At 36.7% G+C, this 15,411-nt stretch overlaps 1 protein-coding gene across 2 annotated transcripts in view; it reads left to right on the plus strand.

Moving 5' to 3' along the window:
• Gria3 (glutamate ionotropic receptor AMPA type subunit 3) overlaps positions 1-15,411 on the plus strand; it is a 277,086-nt gene that overhangs the window by 126,251 nt on the left and 135,424 nt on the right. For both annotated transcript variants that reach the window (XM_052171184.1, XM_052171185.1), the window contains exon 4: positions 9,038-9,225. In XM_052171184.1, coding sequence (XP_052027144.1) covers positions 9,038-9,225 — 188 coding nt within the window. The remainder of the gene's footprint in view (positions 1-9,037; positions 9,226-15,411) is intronic.

Here is a 15,411-nt window from a genome sequence, read left to right on the forward strand (position 1 = left end):
CTATTCATTAAGACTCAGGTCATAATATTTATCAAGGAAAATGTCTGCTTGAGATAGTTTTTCTGGGTTCTCACATTCATCCTATAGACTATGTTAGATTGACCATCATCTCTAAAGGGGTGTGGTCAAATGCCATGTTTAAATTATTGCTTGCATGAAATAGTTTCTTTATGTATTGTGGTAAATAAAATTTTAGCTTTACTCCTCAGGTATTTTTAATTTTCTTTTCTTAAGATTTGTTTTTGTATATGTGTTTTGCATGCAAGTATGTATGTATGTGCACCATATGTGCCTCTAGTGCCTGTGAGGATATATGCATATGTATATGTGTATGTGTATGCATATCTTCAGCTTTCAAGAACATTTCCTGATTGGGTTCTATGGCATTCTTCTTCTGCAGGTACCCATGAAATATTAGTCCATTTACTAGTTTCTTATAAAAGAGACTACTTGATCACAGACTCAAAGTTGGAAATTATGGGCAGTGGTGGCACATGCCTTTAATCCCAGCACTTGGGAGGCAGAGGCAGGCAGATTTCTGAGTTCAAGGCCAGCCTGGTCTACAGAGTAAGTTCCAGGAGAGTCAGGGCTACACAGAGAAACCCTGTCTGGAAAAAAAAAAAACAAAGTTGTAAATTACTACTTCCAACAGGGCTGAGAAACCAAGTGAGAAAGTATTAGTGAACAGGGCAATGTATTGAATGTTATCTACATTTTCTCATTACCATAAGCAAATTCGTGTTCAAAAGAAACTTCAGAGCAGAAGGGTTTGTGTTGTCTTGTGGCTTATGGACCCAGTCCAGCATAGTAAGAAAAGAGAGCACAGGAGTGTGAGCATCTTTGCTCTCATCTGAGCAGACAATGAAACAGCAACAGGAACAAGATTTCCTCCAGGCACTCAGCCTCTAGCTAGTGTCTATCTCCTAAAGGTTAGAGAACCTTTCAAAACAGCACCACCAGCTGGAGACCAAAGTGTTCCAAACACAAGAATCTGTGGGGAACATTGCACATTCAAACCATGACAACATCTATTAAGTGTTCAATAGTCCACAGTACAGCTTGTAGTTGACTCTTGCCCTTGGTGAATTTGCATTGCAAGTGATCCCAGAGCAATTATCTAAGTAGCATACATAAATATAAAAGAATTATACATAGCACTGTAGGAGCTCCTTTTAACCCAAAGCCCAGTTGCTTTTATATTTTTATTTCAGACCTAGAGTGGTTGGCTGACAATAAGAGGCTTCCCTATTCTGATTTTCCCAGACGTTGAACACATCTACTCCAGATGGTCTTCTAAATTCCCTTGCAGCTGATAATGTGAAGCAAGTGTACATTCACTCAGTGAAAATGACATATCTCTTTGGGCATATTTTCTCAGCATAGGGTGAGGAAAGTGAACTACATAATTCACCAGCAGGAAGACAAGGTTCATAATAAGGAACAGAATGAACAAGAAAAATGGAAAATGTAGGAACATGCACTGCCAGCTTCAGGGCCACCATGAAACTTGACAAGTAGCAGTTGAGTCCCTTGGTAAGATATTAGGGTACTTGGAATACCTGAGGTTGCCAAACAATACCCTACCAATTAGTGTTATCTACAAATTCTCAATTAAAACTTGATTCTTTAAGACTTTTATTTTTTCTTTTTTCTTTTCTAAATTCTTTCTTTACATTCCAAAATGCTTTCCCCTTTCCCAGTTCCCCCCTCCCCATATGTCCCATAAACCTTCTTCTCTACACCCATACTCCCATCATCTCCCTTCTTTTTCTCTGTCCTGATACTCCCCTACAATGCTAGATCAGGCCTTTCCAGGATCAGGACCCTCTCCTTACTTCTTCATGGGTGTCATTTGTTATGCTAATTGTGTCTTGGGTATTCAGAGCTTCAGGGCTAATTAATATCCACTTCTCAGTGACTGTAGTCCATGTGTATTCTTTTGTGATTGGGTTACCTCACTTAGGATGATATTTTCCAGATCCAACCATTTGCCTACAAATTTCATGAATTCATTGTTTCTAATTGCTGAGTAGTATTCCATTGTGTAAATATACCACATTTTCTGTATCCATTCCTCCATTGAGGGACATCTGGGTTCTTTCCAGTTTCTGGACTTTTAATTCCAAGTTTGTAAAATATAAGTTCTCCGTGGAGGAAGGTTCAAAGTATTGAACAGTCTAGCCCAAGAGCATGCTCTGAGTTGAAAGAAATATATTTAAGGAAGAGGTAAAGAAGACACAGAACCAGTGAGCACATTACAGTCATTGATTCCACAAATTAGCCAAGGGCCATCCTAATAATGCAGCTTTAAGGAAGAGAAGATTTGAAGAAGGTCAGTGCTTAATTAAAGAATGACTTAAACAAACACAGTTATGAAGAATAAAAGCTCCGGAGAAAACTTACTTTGCCATGGGTAAATGGAGTTGGGTGTGAATGAAAGTTTGTTTTTGTTATGTTCCATAAAATTCACAGATTGGCATTCATATGCAAATAGAGAGGGGTTTTTGATCTTCCAAGCGAAAGCTTTTCACATAGGGAACCTTTTCTGTATTAACATCTTAAGTTTAGACTCTCACTATATTGCTTTTTATGAGACCAAACTGTTTAAATGGAGCTAAAGTGAACGCTAGCAACAACAGAATAACTAATTGTGGGTCCAAGTGTGCTATGGGTTATTTTTAAGGAATAAATTGTGTGATATGAATAATCATACTCTGAATTATCGGCTCTGAGGTCAGATTTTTATCCATCTGGCCTCCTGGACATGGCAAAGAGCAATGCAAACTGAGGGATTGGGCTTGTCATCATCTCTTGCCTCTGCTTGTGGTTTCCCTTTTTACCTCTGTCTCTGAAACCACCTTCATATTCTATATCAAGCTTCTCTGTGTCCTTATTTTGCCACAGCATTTAAGATAAATTTATTTCAAAGTCCATGCAGATCAAAGATGTTTAAGAAATAGCAAGTATGAGGTTGTATAAGGTTGGAGTTTGCAGCCCAGGCAACTACAAACATAAGAAAAGAAGAGCAATTTTCATTTGGCTAGTTTCATCTGAGTGAACAAGAATACCAGTTTCATAAAAATGCTAGACACATGCTCATCAAAATGTATTAGAAGCAACACTAAAAGTACGATAAACTAAGTTCAACTAGACATTGCATATGTTATAGATGCAATAAAGACATTAACATTATTAGAAATATAAAAAAGAATCCATACTTAAGGAATAAATGTGAATCTTAAAATAAAAAGACGGGGTGGGGGTGGGGGCGGAGAGATGGCTCAGTGGTTAAGAGCACTGGTTGCTCTTCCAGAGGTCCTGAGTTCAATTCCCAGCACCCATGAGGTGACTCACAACCATCAGTAATGGGATCTGATACCCTCTTCTGGTATTATTCATATATATATATATATAATCTTTAAAAAATAAAAAGACAGAAAGGAAAGAAGGAAGGAACAGAATAAGGGCAATATTGCCAGATAAGATCATCTATGCCTGTATTCCTAGTATTTGTTGATTTCAAGGTCAGCCTTGGCTATACAGTAAGTTAGCATATGCTAAATGAGATTCTAGGAGCCAAAATGGGAGAGTTAAAAAAAGCAAGAGTTATCCATTATACTTTTGAAAATTTTATGGCAAATCCTCTAAGAAACCTTACCAGGCACAAATGTTTATAAATGCCACCAACACTTCTTCTGTAAAGGCTGTTCATAAATACTAGACTTCTGTCATCTGGGACACTGTTAGAGAGACCACATCAGAAGTACCTAGAGAGTTCATTGTCAGTATATTTTCTTGGATGTTTTCATTATCATTTTCTGTATCCCAAAATCCTGTTGATTGTTTTTCTGTTTGTTTGGGATTTTTTCCCAGAGAAAATACTAAATTTGTTCAGCATGAAGTATTTTTACATTTTGTTTAAACAGTGAAAAAAAGAAGAAAAAAAAAAAGAAACCTGGCCTTCTTTCCCTTGGAGCATGATTTCGACAATATAGATTTGAGAGCTTTTTGTATCTGCTGTCATCCTTTTTGTGAGGTCAAACTAATGGCCATGAACTGAGTACTCCTAAGAACAGATGTTGAAATGTCAATTCATATGCCAAAAGGCTCTTGGTGAGTCTACTCATTGGCAGCACTTATTCAAAGAAGTGGCAAGTTGGCTAAGTAAGGGAAGCTATGGTACACCCATGCCAAGGCATTAGAGCTCTGAAGCTGAGGCTGCACATTAGTTATCCCACTGGAAGTTTGGAATGATCATGCCTCTATACTTGGCTGCTATCCATCATTGGATGCAGGATGGCCTGGGGAGGAGGCACAACCTTAAGTCAGGTATCTCTCTTCAGCAGAAGTAAGCTTTTTGGTACCAAAGGATGATGTAGCTGTACAGAGCAGCATCCCTGCACAGCCTCTAACTGAGATGGTCTGCTTGTTTACCAAGAGATGCTCAATAAGCGGTGCATTAGAAATCAACTGGTTCTGACTATGATCCAGTCCCTTATGCCTACTTGCCCTGTCCCTCCTTTATTGCCGTCCTCCCATGTTACTTTGGTCAAATGCAGAGGGTAAGCTCTCAATCAGCCAGTTATCTATATGATAACTCCCACCATTTAAAATGAGGAGGAGTAAGGGCAAGAACGCCATTGGTGGTTTGGAATCCAGATGAGATAATTTGCTGCTCAAATCAAAGTAGCTTTGAGACTTCCAAAGCTGGGCATGTGAAAACTCACGCAGGGCAGATGACAATCCTGAAGCTGCCAAAACAGCAGGCTTTATTTTTACAAAGCCAGGACTTTGTTGCAAACCTCACCTCCTACAAACACTAGCACCTGGTTTTGCTCTGCCAAGTCAAACATTTCTTTCTTTCTCCCTCAAGCTTCTATTTATGCTTTGGTCAGCCGGAACAGAGTCAGTGAAACTATGATAAATTGGGTATGAAAACAAATAAAAAGCACAGCTTGGATTGCTCACTGACATTACTGAACTGAGTTGACCATTCCCCTCGGGTTCTAGATTGCAACAGCCCCATGCTCAAGCAGACACTGGGCAACTGAATAAAAAAGAACAGTGTAGTGCTAAGCCACAGTTGTGACTTGCTCAGAAAAAAAATGTAAGAAAGATGCATAACCAACACACTCATCAAAAATCAGTGTGCTGCTTCTGCTGAGTTTTTGATTAGGTAACACATTCCCAGGGTTCAAAGAACAGAAGTATAAAAAGATCTATGAAAATTGTTGCTTATTAAGAGGAAGCACATAGTGGAATGTTGTTCTGTCATCTGAATAGTCTAGCACTCCAAGAGAACACCAAGAGCTGGACTCTTAAAGTCTTATCAGTTTTTCCTTGCAGAAAATAATACCTGTCTCTTGTTAAAGAACCAAACATTATATAACCAAGTGGGATGTGGGATGTCTTCATAATTCTGTGTCTCTGAGAAAACAGTAATAGTTCTTGCAGATTTTCCCCCAGAATATACAAACATGGGCATTTTTAGCAAAAATGAATAAAATGTAATATAATAATAGAGCTATATTATAAATGCTAATTTGTTAGCTTTTTTCCATTCTGTAGTAGAAATCTTTCCTTGTTAGTGTATTCACATTGTTGACAACTAAACTTTAGCATAGCATCCTGTGTAATATACTTAATAGATTGTATTTTGCAATTTTAAAATATCTGTGATTCAAAATGCCTTTTCAATGCTTTTGATTGATTTATCTTGAATACAAAATAAGGCATATCTGGGGAAATTAATAAGAAGGCATTAAAGGAACCTTTACTGGAAGAAGAGAAACACCCAGAAACATCTACAAGTAGTAGGGTATGCTTGGTAAAGGGAGAGATGTGCAGTTACACTAAACAGGTAACAAAGTACTAAAAGAGTAAATGGTACCATTTTTCAGGTTTGAAAGAACATGAAAACAAATAAGTAAGGACCAGTCCGGGAAGAGGGATTAAAGAAAGACAAAAGCAGGGTAAAATTCAATGGACATTAACACATGCACAGAGAGTTAGTTGTTAAAGCTTTATCAGAACTAACAAGTTTCTGCTGAATCCAACCTTGATACAAATTTATAGAATTTGGCTATTTAAATATATTATCAATCCAGGCTGGGGACATATCTAAGTGATATGGTGCTAGCTTTGCATTCATATTGCCCTGGATTTCCCCCACCCAGAAACTAAAATAAATGTGCAGCTAAAATAACCTACATCAAAATGAGCAGTAATCCTATAGCCATTTATACTTACTGTTCAGATAATATCTGAAATATCAATGCCAATAAAATATTGACAAGTCAACATCCTGTTACGAGTGAGTAAAGAAAGCCCATGAAGATCCACCCCTCCCTAAGGGCTTATAAGCATGTAATAGTATCCACTGTGGAGAGACTTGTGAAGCTACATTCTTCCCTGAATATCTACAGTCAATTAATCATTACTCAATGTGGGAGAGACATTTTTTCAGTAGAATAGCCACTAGTAAGAGGGTTATGCTCTTATAAATTATCCTTTACCCATGTCCCTGTAAGCAACTGTAATAAAGCTCGCAGATAATTTTTTTTTAAAAAATCTGAAAATAGAAGGGAGACTACTTAAGAAGGAGATAGTGGGAATGGGAGGGGCACAAAACTGGATAATGGGAGATGAATATAATAAAAATGCTTTGTATTCATGTGCAAACGTGCCATCATTAAACCTGTTATTATGCAAAATTAACACATACTTAGAAACATTGAAAATTATCCATTTAAAAAAAAAGATAGAACTGAAAGGAAAATAGTTATCATCACATAAAATGAATTGTTGAGGATTGGGACATCTTTAACCTGGAGAAGATAAGGTTAAAGTGAGACATGTTAACATCCCTTAAAAATGTGAAAGATTGTCACATGGAAAAGAGATTAATCTTCCTCCCTGTCACCTTAAATTGTGTACAAGGACCATTAGGCAGAGATGACAAGAATTTGGATTTTCTACTAAACATGAGACTAAACATGTGTCTTGTTAAAGAGACCTTTTTTTAAAAAAAAAGTTTACTACAAATATATCAAAGAATCCCTATGTAATTTCTTCAGTTATTTTTAAGCCAATATTTTCTTCATAAATAGTCCAAAAAATAAAATTCAACACAGTCCTTACTGAATTTTCATAAATTCTTAATTAGTGGCATTCAAAATAATGAGGCCTTATTATACACTGCTTAAGAAAGATTTCCACATGCTTTAATCTCTTTCTTCCTATGTTTATTTCTTCATCTCATGCCTTGGCCCACTATGTGCCCTCAACTCCCACTGAAGCGAAGAGTACATCTAAAACCCACATGAAAATGTAAATCTGAGAAATAAATATGCACGGTTGGTTTTATAAGAGTAAGAATTAACATTTAAAGCAATGGTAATTTGCTCTGATCTGTAATTTTGAGCTCCTGTGCTGAAATTGCTCATTTGGAAATTACCAAGTGCTTGGGTCTCGTTTGTGATCTTCTTCCTGCACACACCCAGCACACAAAGGAGTTATAATGACCGGCTGAGTCACTACTGCCATCTCCCTGAAGCATGTTCTCCAAATGCCAATACCATTTTCTATAGTACAATGAGGACAACTCTGATCCTCAGCCTACTTACACCACAGCAGAGAACCCGGAATGTGTTCAAAAGGCATCACCACTTCCTCCATCCTCTGCTTCTGTGGCCATGGATCTATTACATCATAGATAATTGGGATTTGCAAATCATGTCTATCACTCACTCCTATTGAGAGTAGGGAGATTATTTTGATAATATCCCAATAAAGTTGTCTATTCTTGATGAGGTTTTACTCAGATTACAGATTCATGCAGGAAATGCAAGTAGAGATATGAGATATTATTAGAAATGTGACTACTCTAAAAGAAGATATGCATAAAAAGTTTGTGTCATTGTGCTTATTACTTTGTACTTGGGGGCTTGTTCACTTGCTTGCTTGTTTGCTTATTTGTCTCTTTGGTTTGGTTTAGGGTTTTGGTGGTGGTGATGGTTGGATTGGGTTGTTTTTGTTTTGTTTTTTGAAACAAGGCTTCTCCTTTTATCTCTGGTTGTTCTGGAACTCACTGCTTAGACCAGGCTGGCCTTGAACTCACAAAGTTACCTTGCCCTGCTTCCCAAGTGCTGGAATTAAAGGCCTGTGCTACCTCTGTCTGGTTGATTTTGGATTTTCAAGATAGAATCTCTTTGTCAACATCAGGGTGGTCTTGGACTTTTCTCAATCCTCCTGTATCAACCTCCCAAATTCTGACATTAGAAGCATGAGCTGCCTATAACTCCAAGTAGCTCTTTCCTTTCTTTTGAACAGAGCTCTATGGGAGGTTAGTTGCTAATGTTTGTCGGATCCAAATTAGCTAATGCAAGACCAGGAACTCCTGGTAAATTTGGTTGGGAAAGATAAATACTTGACAAAAAAAATTCTATTGAATATTTAATAGAATCCCTATATAACCAAACAGTAACAGTCTATATTGGAGCCTGTCTTTCACAAAATCATACTGACTTTATCTGGGAGATACAATTTATCTTGTTCAATACTCCCATCCACATGTGCTTTCAGCTTGTTTTAATACGGCCCTAGCACTAGTAGCTATTTATAATGTTTTGCTGTGGGTTTCTTTTAACCTGTAATTCTGAAGAATTAAGTGAAAGATGAAAGAAAGGAGCTTCAAATGCAACAGAGAAAATTACAGCCAGACCTAAGTGGTTCTTGGCATTCATTCCAAAGATATTTTGATAATGCGTATCAAAACAAAAGGGACTTGATAAACACCTATGCCCATGGCGCTCACAAATGATAGAATCTTCTTATCTTTGAAACAAAACACCAACATGGAGGTGCCAATCATCTGGAGAGTTGAGGTTGGAGCTGTGAGGGTCACTTGGTCTCTCCAGTGGATAAAGTCTGAAGCGACCCAATGGGCTGTGAATAGAAACTCAGTGGAATCTTTAACACCTAAACACAGAAATGTTTTTCCAAGAAAAATTAGTATAGCTGTTTTTCCTTCCTTCAGGGTTTTCCATCCTACAAGCAATTATGGAAGCAGCAGTGCAAAACAACTGGCAAGTGACAGCAAGGTCTGTGGGAAACATAAAGGACATCCAGGAATTCAGACGCATCATTGAAGAAATGGACAGAAGGCAGGAAAAACGATACTTGATTGACTGTGAAGTCGAAAGGATTAACACAATTTTGGAACAGGTATGTCTGAGACTAAGCCCTTTCCCAGCCTGCATGTTAAATCATTATCCCAAGGCAGTTCCCATATCTGCTAATAAATTAAGTAGCCAACAGAATAAGCATGCCAACAGTTTTCATACTCTCTCTAATCCCTTTTTCCTCCTTAGTCGCTGCAGGAAAAAAAAGGAATGAAAAGAAAAGGAAATTCTAAGCTTATAAAAAAATTGCATCGCATGATTAATTTGAATGTCTCTGCAATTTAATGCTACATATCAGATAAATCCATCGCTCCACTCCTGTTTAATAGATGGCTGGTTATTTCAAAGTAATCCCTGTCCTTTCCTATATCTTCTGGCACAACAGGGAACAGACAATAGATTAGGCAGGGCTGACAGGTAGGATTTTTGTTTCTTATTACTGGAATATGTACTTCCCCAGATCCTTCTAGGGAATAACAGCTGTAGTTGATGAATGTGGGTAGATACTATTTACCAAGGTCAAATTGTCTATATCATTCTAAATTATCCTTCTGGACTAGTAGGGGGAAGAGAATAGTTTAAGATATTTTTAATTTCATAAAGTTTATTATAAACATATTGGAAATAAAAATATTATGCATCAAAATTCACCAGACCCAAAGTCTATATAGATCAATGAACTTCTATACTAGGATTGGCATTTGGAACAGAAGCTATGAAGCTTTGCATTACAATTTACACTTTGCTATCAAACATTTTATACATTTATCCACCACAAAAATTACAAAGATTCAATGGCAAATTTAGAATTAGAAAAACAATTAGCTTTAGGTCCTCTTTCATAACTCATGTCCATTGCCTGCATCCAGTCCAGTCCTTCCTTAGCCCCTTAAATTTAGACTTTCCTGTTCTCTTTTTTGGATGTTATACTGAATTTTTTATACTGTACATTAAAAAATAAGGTGACATATTAAATCATTTTGATTTTAAAAGTGTGAAGAATTTTTTAAAAACAGCTCAGAATTACATAAGACGTGCACAAGCAAACCAGACAAAATCCCAGCACCCATAAGGGAAAGTGAACCCAAGAATCCCACCCCAAACCAAGAAGCTATTTGTTATAGATACCTTCTGGGAGAGGAAATCAGTTTTCTTCCATGGAGAGACACTGGGTGTACCAACCACACTCTAGGGCAGGCCCTATGCCCAGGAATAGGCAAATTGGATTCCATGGGTATTTGTGGGTTTTTTCCCCCCTTTGGTTTATTGTTTTGTTTTCTTTTAGGTGTATAGGGAGGTGGGAGAGCATCTGGGAGGAGCTTAAGAAGAGAAAAGAGTAGGATCAGAGGGCAAAACCAGAACAGGGAAGTGAGAAGGGGTGGGTGGGAGAACAGGGGGAGGGAAGGGGGCTTAGGGGACTTTCGGGGAGTGGGGGGCCAGAAAAGGGGATATCATTTGAAATGTAAATAAAAAATATATCAAATAAAAAAAGAAAGAAGGGACAAAAATAATAATAATAAAGAATATATAATATGCAATTCTCAAAGAATAAAATGTTTTCATTATCAAGCATGAATATGTAAATTTTAGAAAAAAATTACTAGGAATACTGATCCTAAGCTAGATGTTTGGGAAAGAGGGCCAAATTGAACAGTGAAAGTTTACTGTTTTCTTAGATGTCTCATTTTGCTACTTAATAACAAAGTTCCTATCTCTACTGTGAAGGAAACTATAAAGGAAATCTTCTCATTTAACCCCAATGTACCTGGGAGCCAAAAGAGCAGAGAACAAAATCATAGCGAGCAGCCATTTCCTATGAGAGGCCTTTTATAGGAAATTAAATGTTAAAACGTTGTCGAATCTATCCAAGAAGAAAAGACCAAAAAAAAAAAAAAAAAAAAAACCAAGAGAATAATGAGAGAGAGAGAGAGAGAGAGAGAGAGAGTGCGGGGGTGGCAGAAACTGCAGGTTGCTACAGGCTAGAAATCTAAAGCTTACTCCCCCATAAGCTTAGCACCACTTTTAATGGATGATGGCTCATAGAAAATCTACAGGGCAAGCCTGGTTAGTTCCTCAACTAACATTCACCAGAGCAACTCAAATGGTCCATGCTCTCCCTCACTGAAAAACCTTCCTTTGATTTTTCTCAGATCTTAAAAATGAAGAATCAGGTCGCTGATGCTGTTCTATGTACTACATGCAATCCAAAATGTTTAGACCAAAATAGCCTTTTAGTGGGTGACCTACTTAGTAGCCCCAAACAGAAGAACATCTCTCTTGTCACACTTTTTTGTTTTCCTTCTTTTTCATTAGGGACTTTGGTGTCTCGAATGTCCAATACTCTCTTAAAGGCCTGGGGATTTGCAGGAACTTAGACTGGCCTGAGAGATTTTTCAGTTCCGTGTAACAAAAAAGTGGTGGGTAACACTTTGACTACTATACAGCTCTGAAACCTTGGGCACTTATCTTTCTCTACCCCGGTTTCCTCATCTACATGATGGAAAAATATTTTGCTCTATTTCAAGAGATTAATACAACCCCTCAAAAAGACATAAAATTTTTGAGAGAAAAATTAGTATCGCAGGAGGAAAATCAAGCTGTTTACCAAAAATCAACATTTCGGGTTTATTTCATGTCTTACTTCTCTGTCTTCCTTTCTTCTAGATGTACTTTGAAAATATCCCTCAGAAGTAGCCTTTATGCAATTTTATTCATTTATCATCTTTCAAAAATCATGATAAAAATGTCAACACACATTTGCTTTATTTACCACTGAGTAGTCCCTCTGAGACCATATGTTCTACAAAGTAGGGGCTAGAATGTGCTACAAACTTCATGGTACATATTAATCTAGGTCTCAAGGTCATTGACAAAGTACACTTTGGTAAGTTGCACTGAGATTTTGTTATAGCTCCTTCCAAAGCAGTGGTTGTCAACTTCCCTGATGCTGTAAAACTTTAATAAAGTTCCTGATGTTATGGTAGTCACCCCAACCATAAAATTATTTTTGGTGCTACTTTATAACTGTAATTTCTCTAATGTCGTGAATTATAATATAAATATCTAATGTGTAGGGTATCTGATATGCAATTGCTAAGGAGTTGCAATCCACAGGTTGAGAACTACTGACCCAAAGATGAAAAAGTACTTGGAGCCACATAATGTGATTGCTAAAATATACATTTTTAAATCTTTAAAAATGGCTCTGTTCATTTTATTCTAACAATAAAAAAATTGCTCTTATTTATCATTTCCTGTAGAAAATAAACTTCCCACTAAACAAATTACTTAAATAACCAATTTCAACATGATATTTTTTAAAGAAAATGCTTTTTAAAAGAAACTGAATGCTTTCATCAGAGTTTATTCTTCTGAAAAACATCATGGTATACAACACAGATTTTTAGTTCAATGATAACATTCATAATTCAATGAAATTAAGTTCTTCTAAAAGACAGCCTTGGTGCTTTCGCTATTATTTAGGGTTTTTCCCCAGTAAACATTCTATAATCTTACAAAATCATGTTTCATTTGACTGTCTGAGATAAAAGAGCCTCTGATAACATTACAACACTATCGTTAAAACCATTGTCAATAGATCCAATTTAAGCATAAGGTTCATACCGTAGTCTATATACACCAGGTATTAATAAAAGTATGGAAGTGTAGTACAATTACTCAAATATAAGCAGATTTTCAGTAAAGTTTTCTATAACATAACGTCCACACTGTGTTATATACATTCTTATTTTCCTGTGATTATTCAAATAGTTTTTATAATTAATAGAAATTCTTCTACCATTTCTTCCAAAGTCCTTTTTAAAATTTATTTTTATATTTATGTGCATTGGTGTTTTGCCTACATGTATGTCTGTATGTGAGGACGTTGGATTCACTGCAACTGGTACAAATGGTTATGAGCTGCCATGTGAGTGGTAGGTACTAAACCTAGATCCTCTGAAAGAACAGACAGTGCTCTTAACCTCTAAGCCATCTCTCTGGCTCCCCAAAGTTCTTTTTTAACTCTTCGCGGCCTTTATATATTACTAGAGAAGAAAACTCAGTTAGATGTTGACCTTCCTTTAGTATCTTTGTGTACCATTTAACTATAAGGAATGTATTATCGATACATTTACAAGTGTGAAAATTACCATAGAAATTGACAGAAAAGTCAAATGAGACCATGATAACTTCTTAGAGCTCAGAGACTATTTACAAACTGTAGATCCTAAGCCCAAAATTTAGAGCACTATTTCAGTTTTTCCAATTTCAATAATTCTTTCTTTTTATCTTTTCAGAATTATAATATAATACAGCATGTCACCCTTCCATTTCTTACTTCAAGGCTTTCCCATATATCCTTCCCACTTTTCTTCAATTTCATGGCCTTCTTTTTTCATTATTTGCTATTGCATCTGTGCATGCATATGCATGTACATGTGTGTGAGTTCATGTGAGTATTCACACATGTGTGTGCATGTAAATTTCATGCATGTATGTAGAGGCCTAAAGTTGATATCTTGTATCATTCTCAATCATTCCCCACTTTATTTATCAAGGAAGGTTCTCTCCTTGTACCTAAAGCTGACTCTCAAGGCAATCTACCTAGTTCCTTTGTCCCAGAAATCTAGTCTGAATGGATTGTGTCACTTACTAGCATTTTGACAACGGGTGTGTCCCTGTATTTCCATTTTCTCAAAAGAAGCCATAAATGAAACCTTTACCTAGATGAGTTAATATGTGCAAATCATTTGGAAAGGTCCCTGATCCATAGGGTCGATATACCACTTTGATGTCCAAAAAAGCACTTCATACATGATCTCATCTGAACTTCACAATAGGATGCCTGCAAGGAAGATATGTTTATTCCAAATTTACACATGATACATTGAAGATTGAAGACTTCTAGATGACTTGTCAAAATTTGACTTCCAATTCAATATCAATACGTAACAGAGGAAGTGTGAAACAGAAGCGGGTCTGCTGACCCCTCATTTAGTGTTCTTGTTTTAAACAGCACCATTTCCTTTCATTTCTACATTACTCATTAAATAACTCATCAAACCCAAATTTGGTCCACTCATCAGATTCTATCTCAAAATGAAGGTGAAGCAATTAGAGACGGTCCAAAGAAGAATGGCAAGAAAATGATTAAAGTGTTCGGAAACCGGGCCTGTGAGGAAAGCCTATCAATGAGTTAAGGTTGTTTATCCTGGCAAAAGAGAGCCAAGAGACACTTTAATCACCATACTCAAGCATAAAGAGTTGTCATAAAGAGGGCACTGACCAACTGTTCTGCATGCCTAAGGACAGCACTGCAGCAAATGAGCTTAACTGTTCATTTGCAGAGAGACAGTCAGCACTAGGAAGGACTCATTATAAGGGAAAGAGGAAAGTGGAAGAAAGGGCAATCTCCCCACTTTACACTGTGTGATGGCAAGACTGTGAAATTACGGGAAAGTTATGATTAATACGTTTTTCAATATCGTTTTTCAAAAGTGCACAAAAGCTCAAGTTTACACTATGAGCTAGCAAATAAAGATCCTTACTGAATAGAAAAATAAAGTATACTGTTCCTAGGTATCTGTGGTTCTAAGACTCACTACAAGTGCAAAACTCCACAGATGATTCTTTTACAAGGTGATATCACATTTATATGTAACCTATTCATAATCACCTGCATAGTATAATTCACATCTAGACTACTGATAATGATGAATAGAATTGATAATAATGAATAGACTGTAAGTGTTACATTATTATCCATAGTGTAATGGCAAGCAGAGGCTCTGTATGCATTTAGTAAAGATGTGGATTTCTAAAAGTATTTTTGATCCCATGTTGGGTGAATTCATAGGAACAGAACCAAAAGTTACAGAGGGTTATCTGCAATTTTTAACTTTCCTGTCTATCATGAATCCAGAAAGTTATCCCCTTAAATAGATTTACATGTTCTTCACTTGGTCTTTACCATATTTTCTCATTTACCAAACATTGTTATTAGTATATTCTCTGTCTGAGTTCTAACATGAACTAAATGAGACCCAAAGCAATGTGTTTAAGTGTTCTACACAGCAAAATGATAGAAAGATGAATTGCTCCCGGTACTTTCTCATGCCAAGTTATCTCTTCAAGGATAATCTAACAGAGCCCCTTAGGAAAACAGTCCAGAGCAGATCAATCCCTAGCCTTTCCTCTCAATGCTCTTGGCAGGACAGTAAGTTGACTT

Source organism: Apodemus sylvaticus, chromosome X, assembly GCF_947179515.1.
Source record: "Apodemus sylvaticus chromosome X, mApoSyl1.1, whole genome shotgun sequence".
NCBI classification, from domain to species: Eukaryota; Metazoa; Chordata; class Mammalia; order Rodentia; family Muridae; genus Apodemus; species Apodemus sylvaticus.